The 14,771-nt window shown below is 39.5% G+C and overlaps 1 protein-coding gene across 1 annotated transcript; it reads right to left on the reverse strand.

The window, feature by feature from the left end:
* On the reverse strand, nucleotides 1–13,795 carry pde6c (phosphodiesterase 6C, cGMP-specific, cone, alpha prime). Its single transcript, XM_041815476.1, has 22 exons — nucleotides 13,325–13,795; nucleotides 12,245–12,397; nucleotides 11,302–11,391; nucleotides 10,968–11,108; nucleotides 10,781–10,855; nucleotides 10,599–10,663; nucleotides 10,341–10,407; nucleotides 8,765–8,812; nucleotides 8,447–8,596; nucleotides 8,060–8,203; nucleotides 7,651–7,716; nucleotides 7,355–7,510; nucleotides 4,385–4,492; nucleotides 4,015–4,124; nucleotides 3,843–3,930; nucleotides 3,644–3,744; nucleotides 3,334–3,441; nucleotides 3,151–3,214; nucleotides 1,245–1,319; nucleotides 1,065–1,148; nucleotides 169–322; nucleotides 1–81 (listed from the first exon to the last, which is right to left on the reverse strand). Exons 1-22 carry the CDS (start codon nucleotides 13,793–13,795, stop codon nucleotides 41–43), a joined length of 2,559 nt encoding a protein of 852 aa, XP_041671410.1. The 3' UTR covers nucleotides 1–40.
* Nucleotides 13,796–14,771: the final 976 nt, after the last annotated feature.

The following is a 14,771-nucleotide window of genomic DNA, read 5'->3' on the forward strand; positions in this document are numbered from 1 at the left end:
AACCCAACCGCATTAGTCCAGATCCAAGCACCGCGGGAACTTAGCAGATGGTACAGGTCTTTGACTTCCCACCATCACCAGCTGCAAAAACAGAAACAAAAAAAGCATTAATGTGGGATAGTTCTCAACACTCATCTTGTGTAATACAGACATCCCATTCTCATTTACATTTCCTTGCTTCCTCTTCTTCTAGTTTCTTCTTCTCGTCCTCAATGGCCTTCATCTTTGCATTGTACACCTCAGCCAGCTCATTCCAATGTGCCCGGTTGTTGTTCAGACCGTCAAACATGGGCTGGATTTCTTTGTGGAACCTTGAGAACTCCTGATAAACACAGGAAAAGTTATGTTTTTGACAGTTTTACTATTGCTAATCTCACATTCCTCTTAGACCAGACGCCCCCCTGGGACGAACAACACATGTTTAAAGTTATGGATGTGTGCTTTCCTGTCCAAATTCCATCCTGACAAACATATAACTGACATTCCTGGTGGGGTTGGCTGGGTTCAATAGGTTTATCTCCATATATCCTGATCTCAACACAGAAGCTTATAAAGAAAATGTATGTTTAATCATTTCAATTATTGTTGTTTTAGGGTGCATTATATTTAATTAGGAGATGCATGCTGTTTTGTGCTAGTTCAGCTCTGCACCTTTTGACCACAGTCTCATGAAAAAATAAATGCACCAATAATTACAATTTTTTGACCACACTGAAAATGGAAAAGGAAATAAATGTTAATGCCTTGTAGACAAAAGCCAGGCTTTAAACAGAAGATGAAGAGTAAGGTTAATGACTCGGTTTATACAGCCTCTACCATAAATGCATAAAAACTGATTTTAATGAACTGAATCAAAACAACTCTTGGACAAAGTATCATTTTATGTTGCTTTGCTTGAACTGAAAATCAAACAAGAGCTCCATTAAAGACCCCCTACAGTGTAGTCTTTACATTCTTAGCAGTTTCATATGTGTATTTATTATCTTTTAAACATCCCTTCTCTTTCATATATCAAAGTTTCTCTTTTAATACACTTATAGGGGTAAACAGAAAAGATGTATTACCTTATATACAAATGAGCACACAAAGTCAATGAAACCGCACTGCATCTTAGGTAGCTGTTCAGCACAGTTCCTGTCCATCATTGGCTGAGAAAGGAAAGACACAGACGACACGTTTGGATGAAAAAAAATCCAATAAAGGTAACAAAAATTCAAAGGGAAGAAAATGTACAAAAGACTTACAATTGGCTGTTGGTCCAGCACATTTCTCTCCAAGTCTCCCTGTTCCCAGAATTCAGCTGCGACCATCAGAGCTACCTGGATGGGTGCAAAGAAGCAGTAGAGATAAAGTTGAATTAGTAAAAGAAAGAGCTTAAGCAAGCATTTAATAGCTGAAAATGTCTTTTTAAAGCAATTATTTTCTTGTCTTCATTTTTCAGACCCAGCCTTCATTACTTTTTTAAAATTTTTTGTCATTTAAGGCCTAAACTCAAAAAATCAACAGCCCTTCCTCCCAATAATCTTCCCAAGGTATGAAAGATGCAACTCCCTTTTAATATTCTCCAAACATTTTAGTAGTCTATGTATTTCTTTAACATATTTTGCTGTTCCTAGAAGTTTCCTGTTCTTCTTCCACTTTTTTTAAAAGGCCCTTTATTATAGATCGGACAGTCAGAAACTGGGGAAAGAAAGCAGGCAATGATGTGTGAGACAGAAGCCTCAGTTTTGTCTCCTGCTTCAGGGACCTGCAGCACATCAAGCCTGTTTTAAAAGTCATGTCATGATTTTTTATGAATAAGAGGTGGGTTATTATGCAACTTTTGCAAATCCCTCTCTCGCCTCCAACTTGTCCAAGCCAGGCTTCTCACTGGTTTTAACAGACAGCATCACATCACCCCAATTTTAGCATCCCTACACTGGCTTCCTGTTAGTTTTAGAATTGATTTGAAGATTTTATGTATTACTTTTAAAGCACATAAGGGCCTGGATCCAAGCTATATATCAGAATTATTAACCCCCTATGAACCAGACCACAGCCTTGGATCTTCAGGCGGAGGCCTCCTGGTCTTTCCAAAGTCAAGGCTAAAAACCAAAGGTGACCTAATGTTTTCGATCAGGACCTCTCGACTTTGGAACAGCCTACCTGAGGAGATGATGCGTGCAGAATCAGTGACATCTTTTAAATCACTTCTTAAAACTTATTTTTACAGACTTGCTTAGACTTGCCATATTTATTATTTTTACTGCTTTAATATTTATACAGCTTATTTTATCTTGATTTTTTCCCCTTTATATTTTACTGACTACAGACTACTAAAATCTGCATTCATCAAATAAAAAACATATATTTTTTGTTAAAAAAAGGTGGCACTGTGTAAATAAACTGGCATTAAGAGGGTTAAATTATGAAAATTAATTCACATTTGCTATACATGATGAGGATTGGAGTTAAGAGCCTTAAAGGGAAAAGTGTGTTTTTTTTTAAAAAAGGGGGCTTGAGGGTTAAAGCTCTGCCGTGTCCCTAGCAACCAAGCTAATCATGTGATTGAGTGACACGCGCATGTAAATAATAGATAAATGCAACTTTTCTGAGAAGTGGTTGGAGGGGCAGGTGTTGGAGCTGAAGCTGGGGCTGACACTTGTTAACATTTTACAGGATATTGAAAATAAAAAGTAGCTTTTGCCTTGTGTAATATTAGCACAGAGTCTGTTAATGTTAACACTGTGCCTCAAAGAAAGCTTTATTTTCATACTACAATTACAAACACAATCTGCATTTCCTTGACTATGTTGTCACATTTTCATCTTACAATCTGCACAAAATGTGTCAACAATGTAACGGTTTAGAAATTAAAGATGCAATGGAGTCCTAGAATATATTGAGAGTCTTGAAAAGACTAATGTGAAATTATCTGTGTATTCTCTGGATTAAATGAATACAAGCATTTAGCTTAATGATGAGCATTATTTGCAGCCATTTTCTTATAATTTTTTGGATGGGAAAACAAATTAACAAGAAACTACTCTGCATTTTTTGTTTTTATATTCAAGGTTGAATGTGAGAACTAATGTGTGAAAAGACTGTCTAATTTACTTCCTTTGAGCCTCTCTGAACTGACTCTTATGAGCAGTTGTAAAGGCCACCCACCTTGCTCTGAACCTCCCAGGGTTTGGTGATAGCAGACAAGTCACAACCTGTCATCATCATGGCCCTGGAGTTGTAGGGGCAGACAGAAAGTCAGAGGAAGAAAACAACACACTACCTCTGAGAATTCTTCTGTGTAAAGACTACTCCCAAATATTTCAATATTTATTTGAATTGGATACGTGCATGACAATTTCCTTCCTAATAGGGTTGTTAGAAATGTAAGCAGTGGCCTCTTTTTCATCAGTCATTGGCTCTGTGGCATTCACAATATTCTGGAACATGGTTCTCTTTCTGCACATGAAAAAAGGGATGAGACAGCACACAATCAGTCAGAGGTGTACACCATAAAACCTGCCTAAAAATGGACTTATGCAGACTAAAACTCTTTGGAGCGACACTAGATCCAGTCAACCACATAATTTAAATTGTTTTATGTCTCCATGTGTAGATTGTTAGCTGCTAGCAGTCTGAGTTAGTTTGTCAGTAAACCTACTTGAAGTAAAGGGCCAGATCAGTGGCAATGATGCAGACATCAAACAGATGCTGGACGGTCTCAAACTGGCGCTTTTGCAGGTTGCAGAAAATGTTCAGGCTCTGCAAAAGACAGATTATAGTGGTCAAAATGTGCATGCATTTTCTACAGTTTTAACCTTTAAAACTATTTTTTTCCCCCAAAAAAGTGGCTGTCAAACCTCCTCAGCCATGAGCGTCTTGCTGTATTCCAAATGGTGCCTCTCCATGATTGATGTGCCATGAAGTTTAGCCAGAGGATGCGCACTCCTAAACAAAAGAGACAAAGATGTAAATGATAAATACACACATGGGTGGCTTACTCTGCTTGCATAATAAAATGTCTCCACTTACTTTGTCTGGTAGAGATTGTTGGTCCCTCTGTGGTCGATATCGTGACAGAAAGCAGCAGACACCATGGCGAAGGCATCTAGATCAGAGTAGTACTTCCTTAGCCTTCCTGTCTGTGGGTAGAAGAGGCAAATAAGACTAAGTTAGAGCAGTTGGGAAAGGCTGTGACATCAATAAAAAACACAGAATTTGTTCTGCCAGTTAACAGACCCATTCAATCAAGAAACATCAATAATCATGCTTTAATTGCTTTGTAATACTCAATGTGGACTAGATTTTGCCTGAGGTGGTGCAATTACGAGTTTGGAACAAATTAAAAGACGATCCTCTGTAAGCTGCTGTGTTGGGGTTTGCACAGTTGTGCACGCTTTACCTGCAGCAGGCAGAACATTGTGTGGCCCACATTGAAGCCATGCCTCCAGTTGTGGTAGGTGATGGCACGGTAACCCTTCCTCACTGTGTACATCCATCTGGTCAGTGTCTGAGAGGGGGGGAGAGGGCAAAGGCAACACAAGAGAGAGGAGTTAATCAGGATGAATATGAGTAATTCAGAGGCTTTTCAATGAGCATGATATTTATCTAGAAGTTGTAAAAGCAATTTAGCCCACAGAAGCTCACTTCACTTTCACATCTGCCGCTGGGTTTTCCTGGGATTTGAGTCTATTTTTGGCACTACTGTGTGTACATTCAGCCTTGTTGTTTCTGGTGTTTACATTCAAAAAGTCGCCACCTGGATTTAACTAAGCAAATAGGTACGAGCCTCCTATTGGATAATTACTGCATGGGCGATTATCTTTCAGCTGGCAACAAGTTATTTAACCCCAGCTGATGCAATGAGTAACTTCTCATTTCTTAAACAACCACGTTGAAAGACACATCCTGTGGTCGTGGAAAAGATTTTAGTCTGTTTAAGAAGGGTCAAATCATTGGCATGCAATAAAGGCTTAAGTTTGCTAGGGAGCATAAAGATTGGACTCTGGAGGAATGGAAGAAGGTCATGTGGTCTGATGAGTTCAGATTTACCCTGTTCCAGAGTGATGGGCACATCAGGGTAAGAAGAGAGGCAGGTGAAGTGATGCACCTATCATGCCTAGTGCCTACTGTACAAGCCTGTGGGGGCAGTGCTATGATCTGGGGTTGCTGCAGTTGGTCAGGTCTAGGTTCAGCAACATTATGTGCCCAAAGAATGAGGTCAGCTGACTACCTGAATATAATGAATGACCAGGTTATTCCATCAATGGATTTTTTCTTCCCTAATGGCACAGGCATATTCCAAGATGACAATGCCAGGGTTCATCGGGCTCAAATTGTGAAAGAGTGGTTCAGGGAGCATGAGACATCATTTTCACACATGGATTGGCCACCACAGAGTCCAGACCTTAACCCCATTGAGAATCTTTGGGATGTGCTGGAGAAGGCTTTGTGCAGTGGTCAGACTCTCCCATCATCAATACAAGATCTTGGTGAAAAATTAATGCAACACTGGATGGAAATAAATCTTGTGACATTTCAGAAGCTTATCAAAACAATGCCACAGTGAATGCGTGCTGTAATCAAAGCTAAAGGCGGTCCAACGATATATTAGAATGTGTGTCCTTTTTTTGGTGGCATCTTTTTTTTTGGCCAGGCAGTGTATTTTAGTATGCATTATGTTTGCATTTAAACCTCTTTCAATTAATCTACTGATGGCAGAATAAATGTAATAAAAAAAATGTAATTGTTTGCAGGACAAATGGTTAAGAACATGCACTTAGTTGCTGAAAAATACAGTGGTGTGAAAAAGTATTTGCCCCCTTTCTAATTCCTGAGTTTTTTTGCATATTTATCACACTTAAATGTTTCGGATCATCAAACCAATTTTTATATTTCACAAAGACAACCCAAGTAAATGGAAAATGCAGTGTTTGAAAGATTATTAAATTTTTTAAGGGGGCAAAAAATCCAAACCTATCTGGCCCTGTGTGAAAAGTAACTGCCCGCTGAACCTAATAACTTTTTGTGCCACCCTTGGCAGCAATAACTGAAATCAAGCGTTTGCAATAACAGGTGATGAGTGTTTTTCATCACTGTGGAGGAATTCTGACCCACTCTTCTTCACAGAATTGCTTTAACTCAGCCATATTGGAGGGTTTTCCAGCATGAACTGCCATTTAAGGTCACACCACAGCATCTCAGCTGGATTTAAGTCCGGACCCTGACTGGGCCACTCCAAAACCTTAATTTAGTTTTTCTTGAGCCATTGAGAGGTGGACTTGCAGGTGTATTTCGGGTCGTTGTCCTGCTGCATAACCCAAGAGCGCTTGAGCTTGAGGGCACATACTGATGGCCGGACGTTTGCCTTCAGGATTTTCTGGTAGACAGCAGAATTCATTGTTCCATCAATCACAGCAAGTGGTCCAAGTCCTGAAGCAGCAAAGCAGCCCCAGACCATCACACTGACACCACCATGTTTGACTGCTGGCATGATGTTCTTTTTATCAAATGCTGTGTTATTTTTACGCCCGATGTAACGGGACTCAAACCTTCCAAAAAGTTAAACTTTTGTCTCGTCAGTCCACAGAATATTTCTCCAAAAGTCTTGGGATCATCAAGATGTTTCTTGGAAAATGTGAGATGAGCCTTTGTGCTCTTTTTGGTCAGCAGTGGTTTTGGCCTTGGAACTCTCCCATGGGTGCCATTTTTGCCCAGTGTCTTTCTTATGGTTGAGTCATGAACACTGACCTTAGCTGAGGCCAGTGGGGCCTACAGGTCTTCGGATGTCGTTCTAGGTTCTTTTGTGTGGTTCACCACGTTCCTTGTTTTCTCCATTTGTGGATAATGGCTCTGACTGTGGTTTGCTGGAGTCCCAAAGCCTTGGAAATGGCTTTGTAACCTTTTCCAGACTGACAGATTCCAATCACTTTGTTTTTTCATTTGTTCTTGAATTTCTTTGGCTAGTGGCATGATGTGTTTCTTTTTGAGATCTTGCAGCCTACTTCATTTTGTCTGACAGTTTCTATTTAAGTGATTTTTTGATTCAACAAATCTGGCGGTAATCAGGCCTGGGTGTGGCCAGTGAAATTGAACTCAGCTTTCCAAAAACTGTGGTTAATCACAGTTAACTCATGGTTTAACAAGGGGGGCAATTACTTTTTCACACAGGGCCAGAGAGGTTTGGATTTTTTGCCCCCTTAAAAAATTTAATAATCTTTCAAACACTGCATTTTCCATTTACTTGGGTTGTCTTAGTGAAATATAAAAATTGGTTTGATGATCTGAAACATGTAAGTGTGATAAATATGCAAAAAACTCAGGAATCAGAAAGGGGGCAAACACTTTTTCACACCACTGTAAGAAAACTTGCCTCTGCTGGAACTTTAAACTTTTCAACGACTCCAAGCTCAAAGAACATGCGGATGCCAGCTTTGATGAGGTCAAACTCTGTGACAGGGAAGTCACTGAAGGAGAACAAGTAAAGGCTCTCGCCATTGACATTATCCGCTGGTGGGCATGTTGCTTTCTGAGAACAGAACAAACAAATTGCATTTCAGACAAGAGTGTTAATATACTAAACATTCAGATGTCCAAAAAATTGAAGAAAAATATTATCAATAATTATTTTGAAAGCTTGACTCAAAAGCAAAGAAGCCTTAAACTTACCAACAGTTTGTACATTTCTTTCTGGTCACAGTCTTCAGGCTCAGCATCAAACTTCTCTTTGGTGTTCTGGTTATGAAATAGGAAAAAATATTCAGAAAGGCATTTACATGCAGTTACAGCAAATTAATACCACAATGCTATGTTTTCAATCATTTTAAACTGGTGATAGAAGTGTTAAGTTGTTGTGTCATCGTCTCAGATGTAAGCTGCCAAAGTGGATAAGTGATCCACCAGATCATTCATTAGTCATGTAATGGCTGTCATAAGAGGACGGCAGCTCAAAAAGCTATTCACGGTGCATTAACCTTTGACCACTTTTATTTCTTGCTTATCAAAGGCCTAAAGATCAAAGATGGAAAAAATAGGCCTCTGTAGAGAAAATGTGCCGTAAAGCAAACCTGATACACACCAGGATGGACTGCAGTTCCTCAGGGGTGCATCTGGTCTGGTACATGAGCATCTCCTGGGCGATATCTTTCCTGTATTCCATGCGGTTCAGCCTGTCATAGGTGTCACAGTTTAACACCGACCACCCCAAGAACTGTGTCAGGGCCTGGTTTGCACGATGATGGCATAAAAAAGGCAGGAAAAGAAAGCTGTTTCAACATAGAATATCCTCATTCATCAAGCTTTCAGATATATTCTTCTCTATCTTGAAAATTTACCCATTTGCATACTCCAAAATCAGCTCAAATCTAGTTCTTTATGGGGCAAACTGCAGCATGAATGTGTGTCCAATCAGAGGCAAATATGTCAGGGTGACAGGAAAAGAAATGACAACATGCATGGCACCTACCTCAGTGATCTGCTCGTCATGCTCATCAAATGGTTTGCCATCTTTCCTGTTAAAGAAAGTGGCGACACCCACAATTTCTTCCTTCTTGTTGACGATGGGCAGCGACAAAACATTTTTGAGGATGAAACCTGTCTCATCCACTGCCTCTTTCTGGAAAAAAAGATTTAAATCATGCAATCAGTTTGCAAACAGTTCAAACCTGACAACTATCAGATTTTTAAATCTGCATATTTTTCAGTAATGGCTTCAGTGCTTAATACTTTAGCATGGATTTGTGTATGGGAAATCTGCTGTTGTGTGCAGTAAAAGTTTTATTACCTGGAAGGTGAAGTAATCATCTGAAGCCACATTCATCATGTTGCAAATCTGCAGAAAATCACATTAAAAAAGTTAACTTGACAGAATTTATCTAGTTATTTCAAATCAATCTTTGCAATTCACTCTATCCCAAATGTAAATACCCTTGATTGTTTTTTGCCATTGTTGCCTCACTGAAATTAGTTCATCAAAATATTTATCTGTAATAACCACCATACAGTGACACAAAACTTCACCTAATTCCTCCATTAATGTTGTAAAACTGATCATGTTAAGTCACCCTTTTGTAGAGGTTAACAAAGGTGTACCCCAGGGTTCCATCCTTGGGCTACTTCTTTTCACTTTATATAAAAATAACATTGCAGGACAAACTTGAAATTTTAAAATCTATCTTTACACAGATAATTCAATTTTATACTCTACTGCATCCTCAACAATCAAGCTGTCTCACAGCTAAAGACTGATTTTCACTTCAAACTACACCAACTTCCTACGTATACTCCTTCTAATACATTATTCCCTCTATATACCACTGCTTTAATTTTGATTTGTTGAGACTGCATGCAACTGGTTCCACAATTATACAGTATATCAAATGGAATGCAAGCAACAGTAGTGGCTAATGTTATGTCGACCTTTCTAGAAGTTGGCAAAGGAGCACCCCAGGGTTCCATCATTGGGCTACTTCTTTTTACTCTCTATATAAATAAAATTGCAGGACAAACTGGAAATTACAAAATACATCTTCATGCAGATGATGCAATTTAATACTCAAACTGATGTTGAACCCCTCATAAAAAAGGTCTCACATATCAAATTTAGCTTGGAAAATAAGGCCCCAGGTTGGTTTTCCATACAGAAATAAGTTGTGCCTTAGATTGTCCAGGCAATAATTTTACCGGTTTTAGACCGTGGAGGCACTCTTCACACAGATGCAACTTCTTCTGTTTTAAAGCCATTCATCACCAGTGTTAGATTTTGTATCCATCATAGTGACTTACATTGCCCTGTTGGCTGGCCCTCTTTGGGTCAGCATAGGAAACAACACAGTATTCTGTTTACTCTGTATACTCCCTCCTGACTTGGATATTCTCCTGTCTGTGAATACTGAAGTCATAACACCAGATCTCAAAACTGGATCTACTTTAAAAACACCAGGGTTTAGAACTGAATGAGCTAAGACTGCTTTAGAGAAGCTGCATTCTCTTGTATCTCACAGTGTTTTCAAAGAATTAATGTCTGAACTATCTAAGGAAGAAAATTGAGACTGTTTTAATGTATATAACATTGAATAAGACATAGGTTTGTAAGTATGATTGTGAGTATGTATGTAAGCTTTCCTGACTTTTTATTTGTTCATGTTTTTACTTTTATCACTACATGGCACCCCTGGAAAAGAGACCTCAGTCTCAGTGGATTCTCCCTGCTAAAATAAAGGATAAAGACAAGATTTTTTTTTTTTTAGGACCCACTGTCCCTTTGGCCTTTATCTCCACAAGTCAATTACCCTCTATTTTCTTTATCATTATAGACACTGTGATGATAAATTGCTCTGGAGCAGCTGTAAGACACTTACAAAGCCATTCTCTGCAACATAGGTGGGAAGTCCACTAACTAGAGCCCAGTGGTCTGCTGGTGGACCCCTGAAAAAAGAAGAAGAGGAGGTAAACAAGAAAGCAGGTTTAACCATGATGATGGTCAGATGCTACAATTTATCTGCTTTTCATTTTATTAAATTTTGATCTGTATTAATCATTTCCTAATGTAAGTGAAGATTGTTTGTTGTATGTTGTGTTTTTGAGTGTAGTTGTATCATGTAACTAAAAATACTCACGGTATGACTTTAATTTCTTCTTTTCCTTCCAGAAGGTAGTCAATAATCTTGTAAAAGTTAACTTCCTATAGGGAAAACAGAAGTCCTTTTAGAAATTATTGATCGCCTTTAAAGGGCTAGGAAGTTGAAGAAGCATTGCACATGATGAAATCTGAATAAAGGAGGAAAAATGGGCCTGTTACCCTGCCGTCTGGTGTTTTTGGTCCTTTATAAGGTTCCACATCTCCAAGTTTCACGGGCCATTCATCATAGAATTCCTGCAGGGGGAAACACAGACAACAGGAGGGTTTTTTTAAGCCATTAAGCCTGTAACATGAATGCTTTCTATTGAATCTTTCTGTTAAGTCAAATCTTTTCTTCCACACCCACCTTCTCTTTAGTCATGTCCAGTAGACCCACTGAGTATCGGTCACATTGTAGATAAGTTCTTACAGTGTAGAGCGCTTTGTGGAACTGTCTTTCAATATCTGTTAACTCCTCAAATACTTTACTGGCTGACCAAAGAAGCACCTACATGAAAGAGAACGGCAACATATATAAGGAGAGTTACATTTTATATGATCTCTCTTCTGTGCTTTGGAATGAATGCGAGGTTCAAGCCAGGGGACAAGTTATTCATTAGTGCCTAATGATGCAGAATCCCCCATGGATGACAAGGAATGATTAGAGCACTCTTGTATTTAATAGCAGCAGCTGAGTTTACCTGACTCCTTCTGGACTCCACATTGAACATGTAGGCTGTGTAATGCTGCAGGGTGATGACTTGAGCAAAGTTCATGTACTTGTGGAAGAGCTAAGGACCAAAGCAGATAAGAGGTTTCATCAATACACGAAAGCTGATTTAAGACTGTTGAAAATGAGTGCAATACAATTCTGCTTCGTTTCAGGCATGAAAGATATATGTAAAACAGCAGGAAGTGTATGACATGGCCATGTATTCTCTCACGCTTGCATAAAAAAATTAAATGCAGCTTTAGGGTCCTTATTATGCTAACTTTTGCATGGATTTCTTAGATGTTTTGCATGGATTTACACCTCATGGAAAGTATCAAACTCTCCGTCATGCTTTTACCCTATTTCATCTAACAGTTTTAATGATGCTTCAGATCTTTGAGAAGCAGGATTTTCACCAAACAAAAACAATTTGTGAAGACAAAAGGCTTAAAGGGTTCAAATCAGAAGACAAGATCTTATTACAATCCCCCCCTTCAAAGTACATGTAAATTACTGTTTAAACTAAGAATACAGTGACTTGTGAATTACAAGACACACAAAATATAGGCTACACAGTTAACATATTATGAGTGAAGTCATTATGCTTTTTCAAGTTGAATGCTGAAACACAAACACATCAAGTCAGACAGGCCCTACTGGCTCCAGCTGACATAATGGATGTGTTGCACCCTACTGGTGAGATGTAATTACAGCAATAATCTATAGTTAGCAGCAGATCTGCAATATTTGTGCACCAGCTTTTTAATGAAGCCAATAAACATGAGGTGTCTGTGCTGTAATGTCTTACTGACGAATCACAGAAACAACAGCATAAAGATCAAAAAGCTGCAGTTTATCACATGGCATGTTTATCCCACAAAGTGATCATTACTGATGAGTGTGAATGTGCATGTTAGAGTATGCATCCTTACTGCCTCATCCTCTGCAGTGAATGCAGGAGCTCCTATCTTGTTTAGTGCCATCACAACGCCTATGCACTCTTTGTCAGCCACCAGAGGGAAAGTGAGCATGCATTTCGTCTTGTATCCAGTCTGTTTGTCCACAAAGTCGCAGAACTTTTTATTCTGCATCAAGAGACAAAGATAGTCAGTTTTGTTTTAAACTCACACCACTGACATACAATTCATAGATTTACATTAGTCAATTTATACTTTGCGGGTCAATATTGTTTTTCTGACCTGCCTGTCAGATTGAAATTTATACGCCTTTACGTAGCAGTTGCTTTGCTAGATCTGACTTCTATATAAAAAAAACAACAACTTGTATTTGTTGTTTGGAGAGTAAAACATTCTTTACCATTCTAATCTTTTGCAGCTTTGCTACATTTAGCCATTAGAAAACACATTAATTATCTAAGAATATCAACATTTCCCCTTTTTGAAACCACCAGCTGTAATGTCTTGTAGACGTGGTGCACTGGCAAATGCAAAAGTTCTTTAGCATTTATAAAATATGAGTTTTCACAAATTTTCTGACATGCTTGCACCAACATTAAAGCTAAGGGCGTATAAGGTTGTAAATTTAATTTTAAAGCAGTATTGTTTGTACCTCTATTTTTCATGTCAAGGTCTGACTATATGGCCTTTAAATTACTATAATGTCTTCTGCAGATATGACCTTGACTGATTTTCAAGGGCAAAACAATAATGGCAAAAACTTAAGTATGTAGTCAGACCAAAGTTAAATATGACACAACTGTACATTTTGGCTATTTATTGTTTAGTCCCAAATTTTCAGGTCTGGTGCCACAAATAACTCAAACAGGCTAGTGCAATTTAAAAGTTAAATAGCCTGATGCTTCACCTAAAAACCTTTAAGGTTATTAAAATAAACCCTTACGGTTTTATGACTATCCTTCAAGCTTACAGAAGGGAATTTGACTTTTTTTTAAACACAGAAACAAGCTAACATCTTCACAATAGTTTAGCTAACAACACTTTCTAGAAAGCGCGCGCACTGCAGAGCGCGAGGACAGTTTAATGACTTCTCACCGCTGAGACGTCGGGAACATTTTGTGGCTTTTTGGACTGTGCTGTGTGCCCGACGATACCCATATCAAAAGGGAACACAATTTCCCCCTGCGGGTTGACCAGGTTTGTCTCGTATTTAGACGTCGGAGTCACGTCAAAGAGGCAAGTTGCAAGCTCAGGTGTTCCATTTCTCGACCTGCACAGGTAAAAGCTGACCCTGTCGGCCTGTAAAATCATGGCGACCCTCTGCAACACTTTGTGTAGGGACTTCTCCATCTCAGCACCCTGTTTTTGCAGCTCCTGGACCAGCTCGAAGATGATGGCGGCCTCTTGCACAGAGTTAACATCCTTGAAGGAGGCAGTGTCTTTGACGTCGAGAGGAGCAGAAAAGGCGGCGGACAGGGCTTCAGCACGCAACTTCTTATCAAAGTATTCTTTGGCGAACTGCGGGTTGTTCTCCAGGTATTTCTCCACGCTATCCTTGTCTGCCATATTGAGCTCAAAAAGTGTGTATTCCCGTCCTTTTTTTCACAAAAGCATCTCCTGTAGAGGAGGTAAAAAGGTAGAGGGGGCTGTTTTGGCCTACAGGTTTCGGCGTTTCAGTAGCATCCGTTTGAATGGACTTGCATTCTCCTCCACGGTCCCTGAGGGATTCACTGACAGGTCCCGTGTCCACCGGCAGACCGAATAGGACAGAGTGCGGCTTAGAGGCTGAAAGGATCAAAGTGGCCGCTAATTAATGTGACGTCATGACATTAAACCCCCAGCTCTAAGCGTCCTTAACCCACAAATCCCAACGCTGATCATTTTATATCGGGCAATCCTCCCTATCTGAGGGAGGACGCAGGAGTGAGACTGCTAGGTTAAACGCCAGTATACCAGAGGCTTTATCACTTTGGTGCAGGTAGGTTTTCAAAAGCCCCCTTATCCATCCCTGCACTCAACACTTTGGAGGCACTTAAACAACCCTTAGCTTATTAATTAAACAAGTTGAACCAACATTAAACATAATGTCAACTGCCCTTGCCATAAATAACCACCTTGTGACCAACCCTGCTTCACTTTTACTCCTATTGCTCCTTTAGCTATGGAGGACAAAAGTAGCCAAACAGTGACAGAAATTAGCAGTGACTGTTCACAACTGCCTACCCAGGAGTCCTATTTAAATCACCATGTTCATGGAGGTATCAGTCCCAGAATTGGATATTGTCCAATTAGTGAGACTTGGATGTCTGAGAACAAGGCCCTAAACAAAGATGGCTGGCTATTATTAACTACACTATTAACTGCACTGTCTGGCTAGCTGCTGGCAGGCTGGCGAGGCAAGGAGTTCCCCACTATTTTTTGCTGTGGAGATAAGGCGAGTTGATCAAGGGGGAGCTACAAAAAGTATGTGTGGGTGTTGCGGAAATATATTAAAGTAGCCCGTTACACAGTTGGGAACACAGGCTGTATGTTGTGCCAGAGG

This window comes from Cheilinus undulatus, linkage group 20, assembly GCF_018320785.1.
Source record: "Cheilinus undulatus linkage group 20, ASM1832078v1, whole genome shotgun sequence".
NCBI lineage: Eukaryota > Metazoa > Chordata > Actinopteri > Labriformes > Labridae > Cheilinus > Cheilinus undulatus.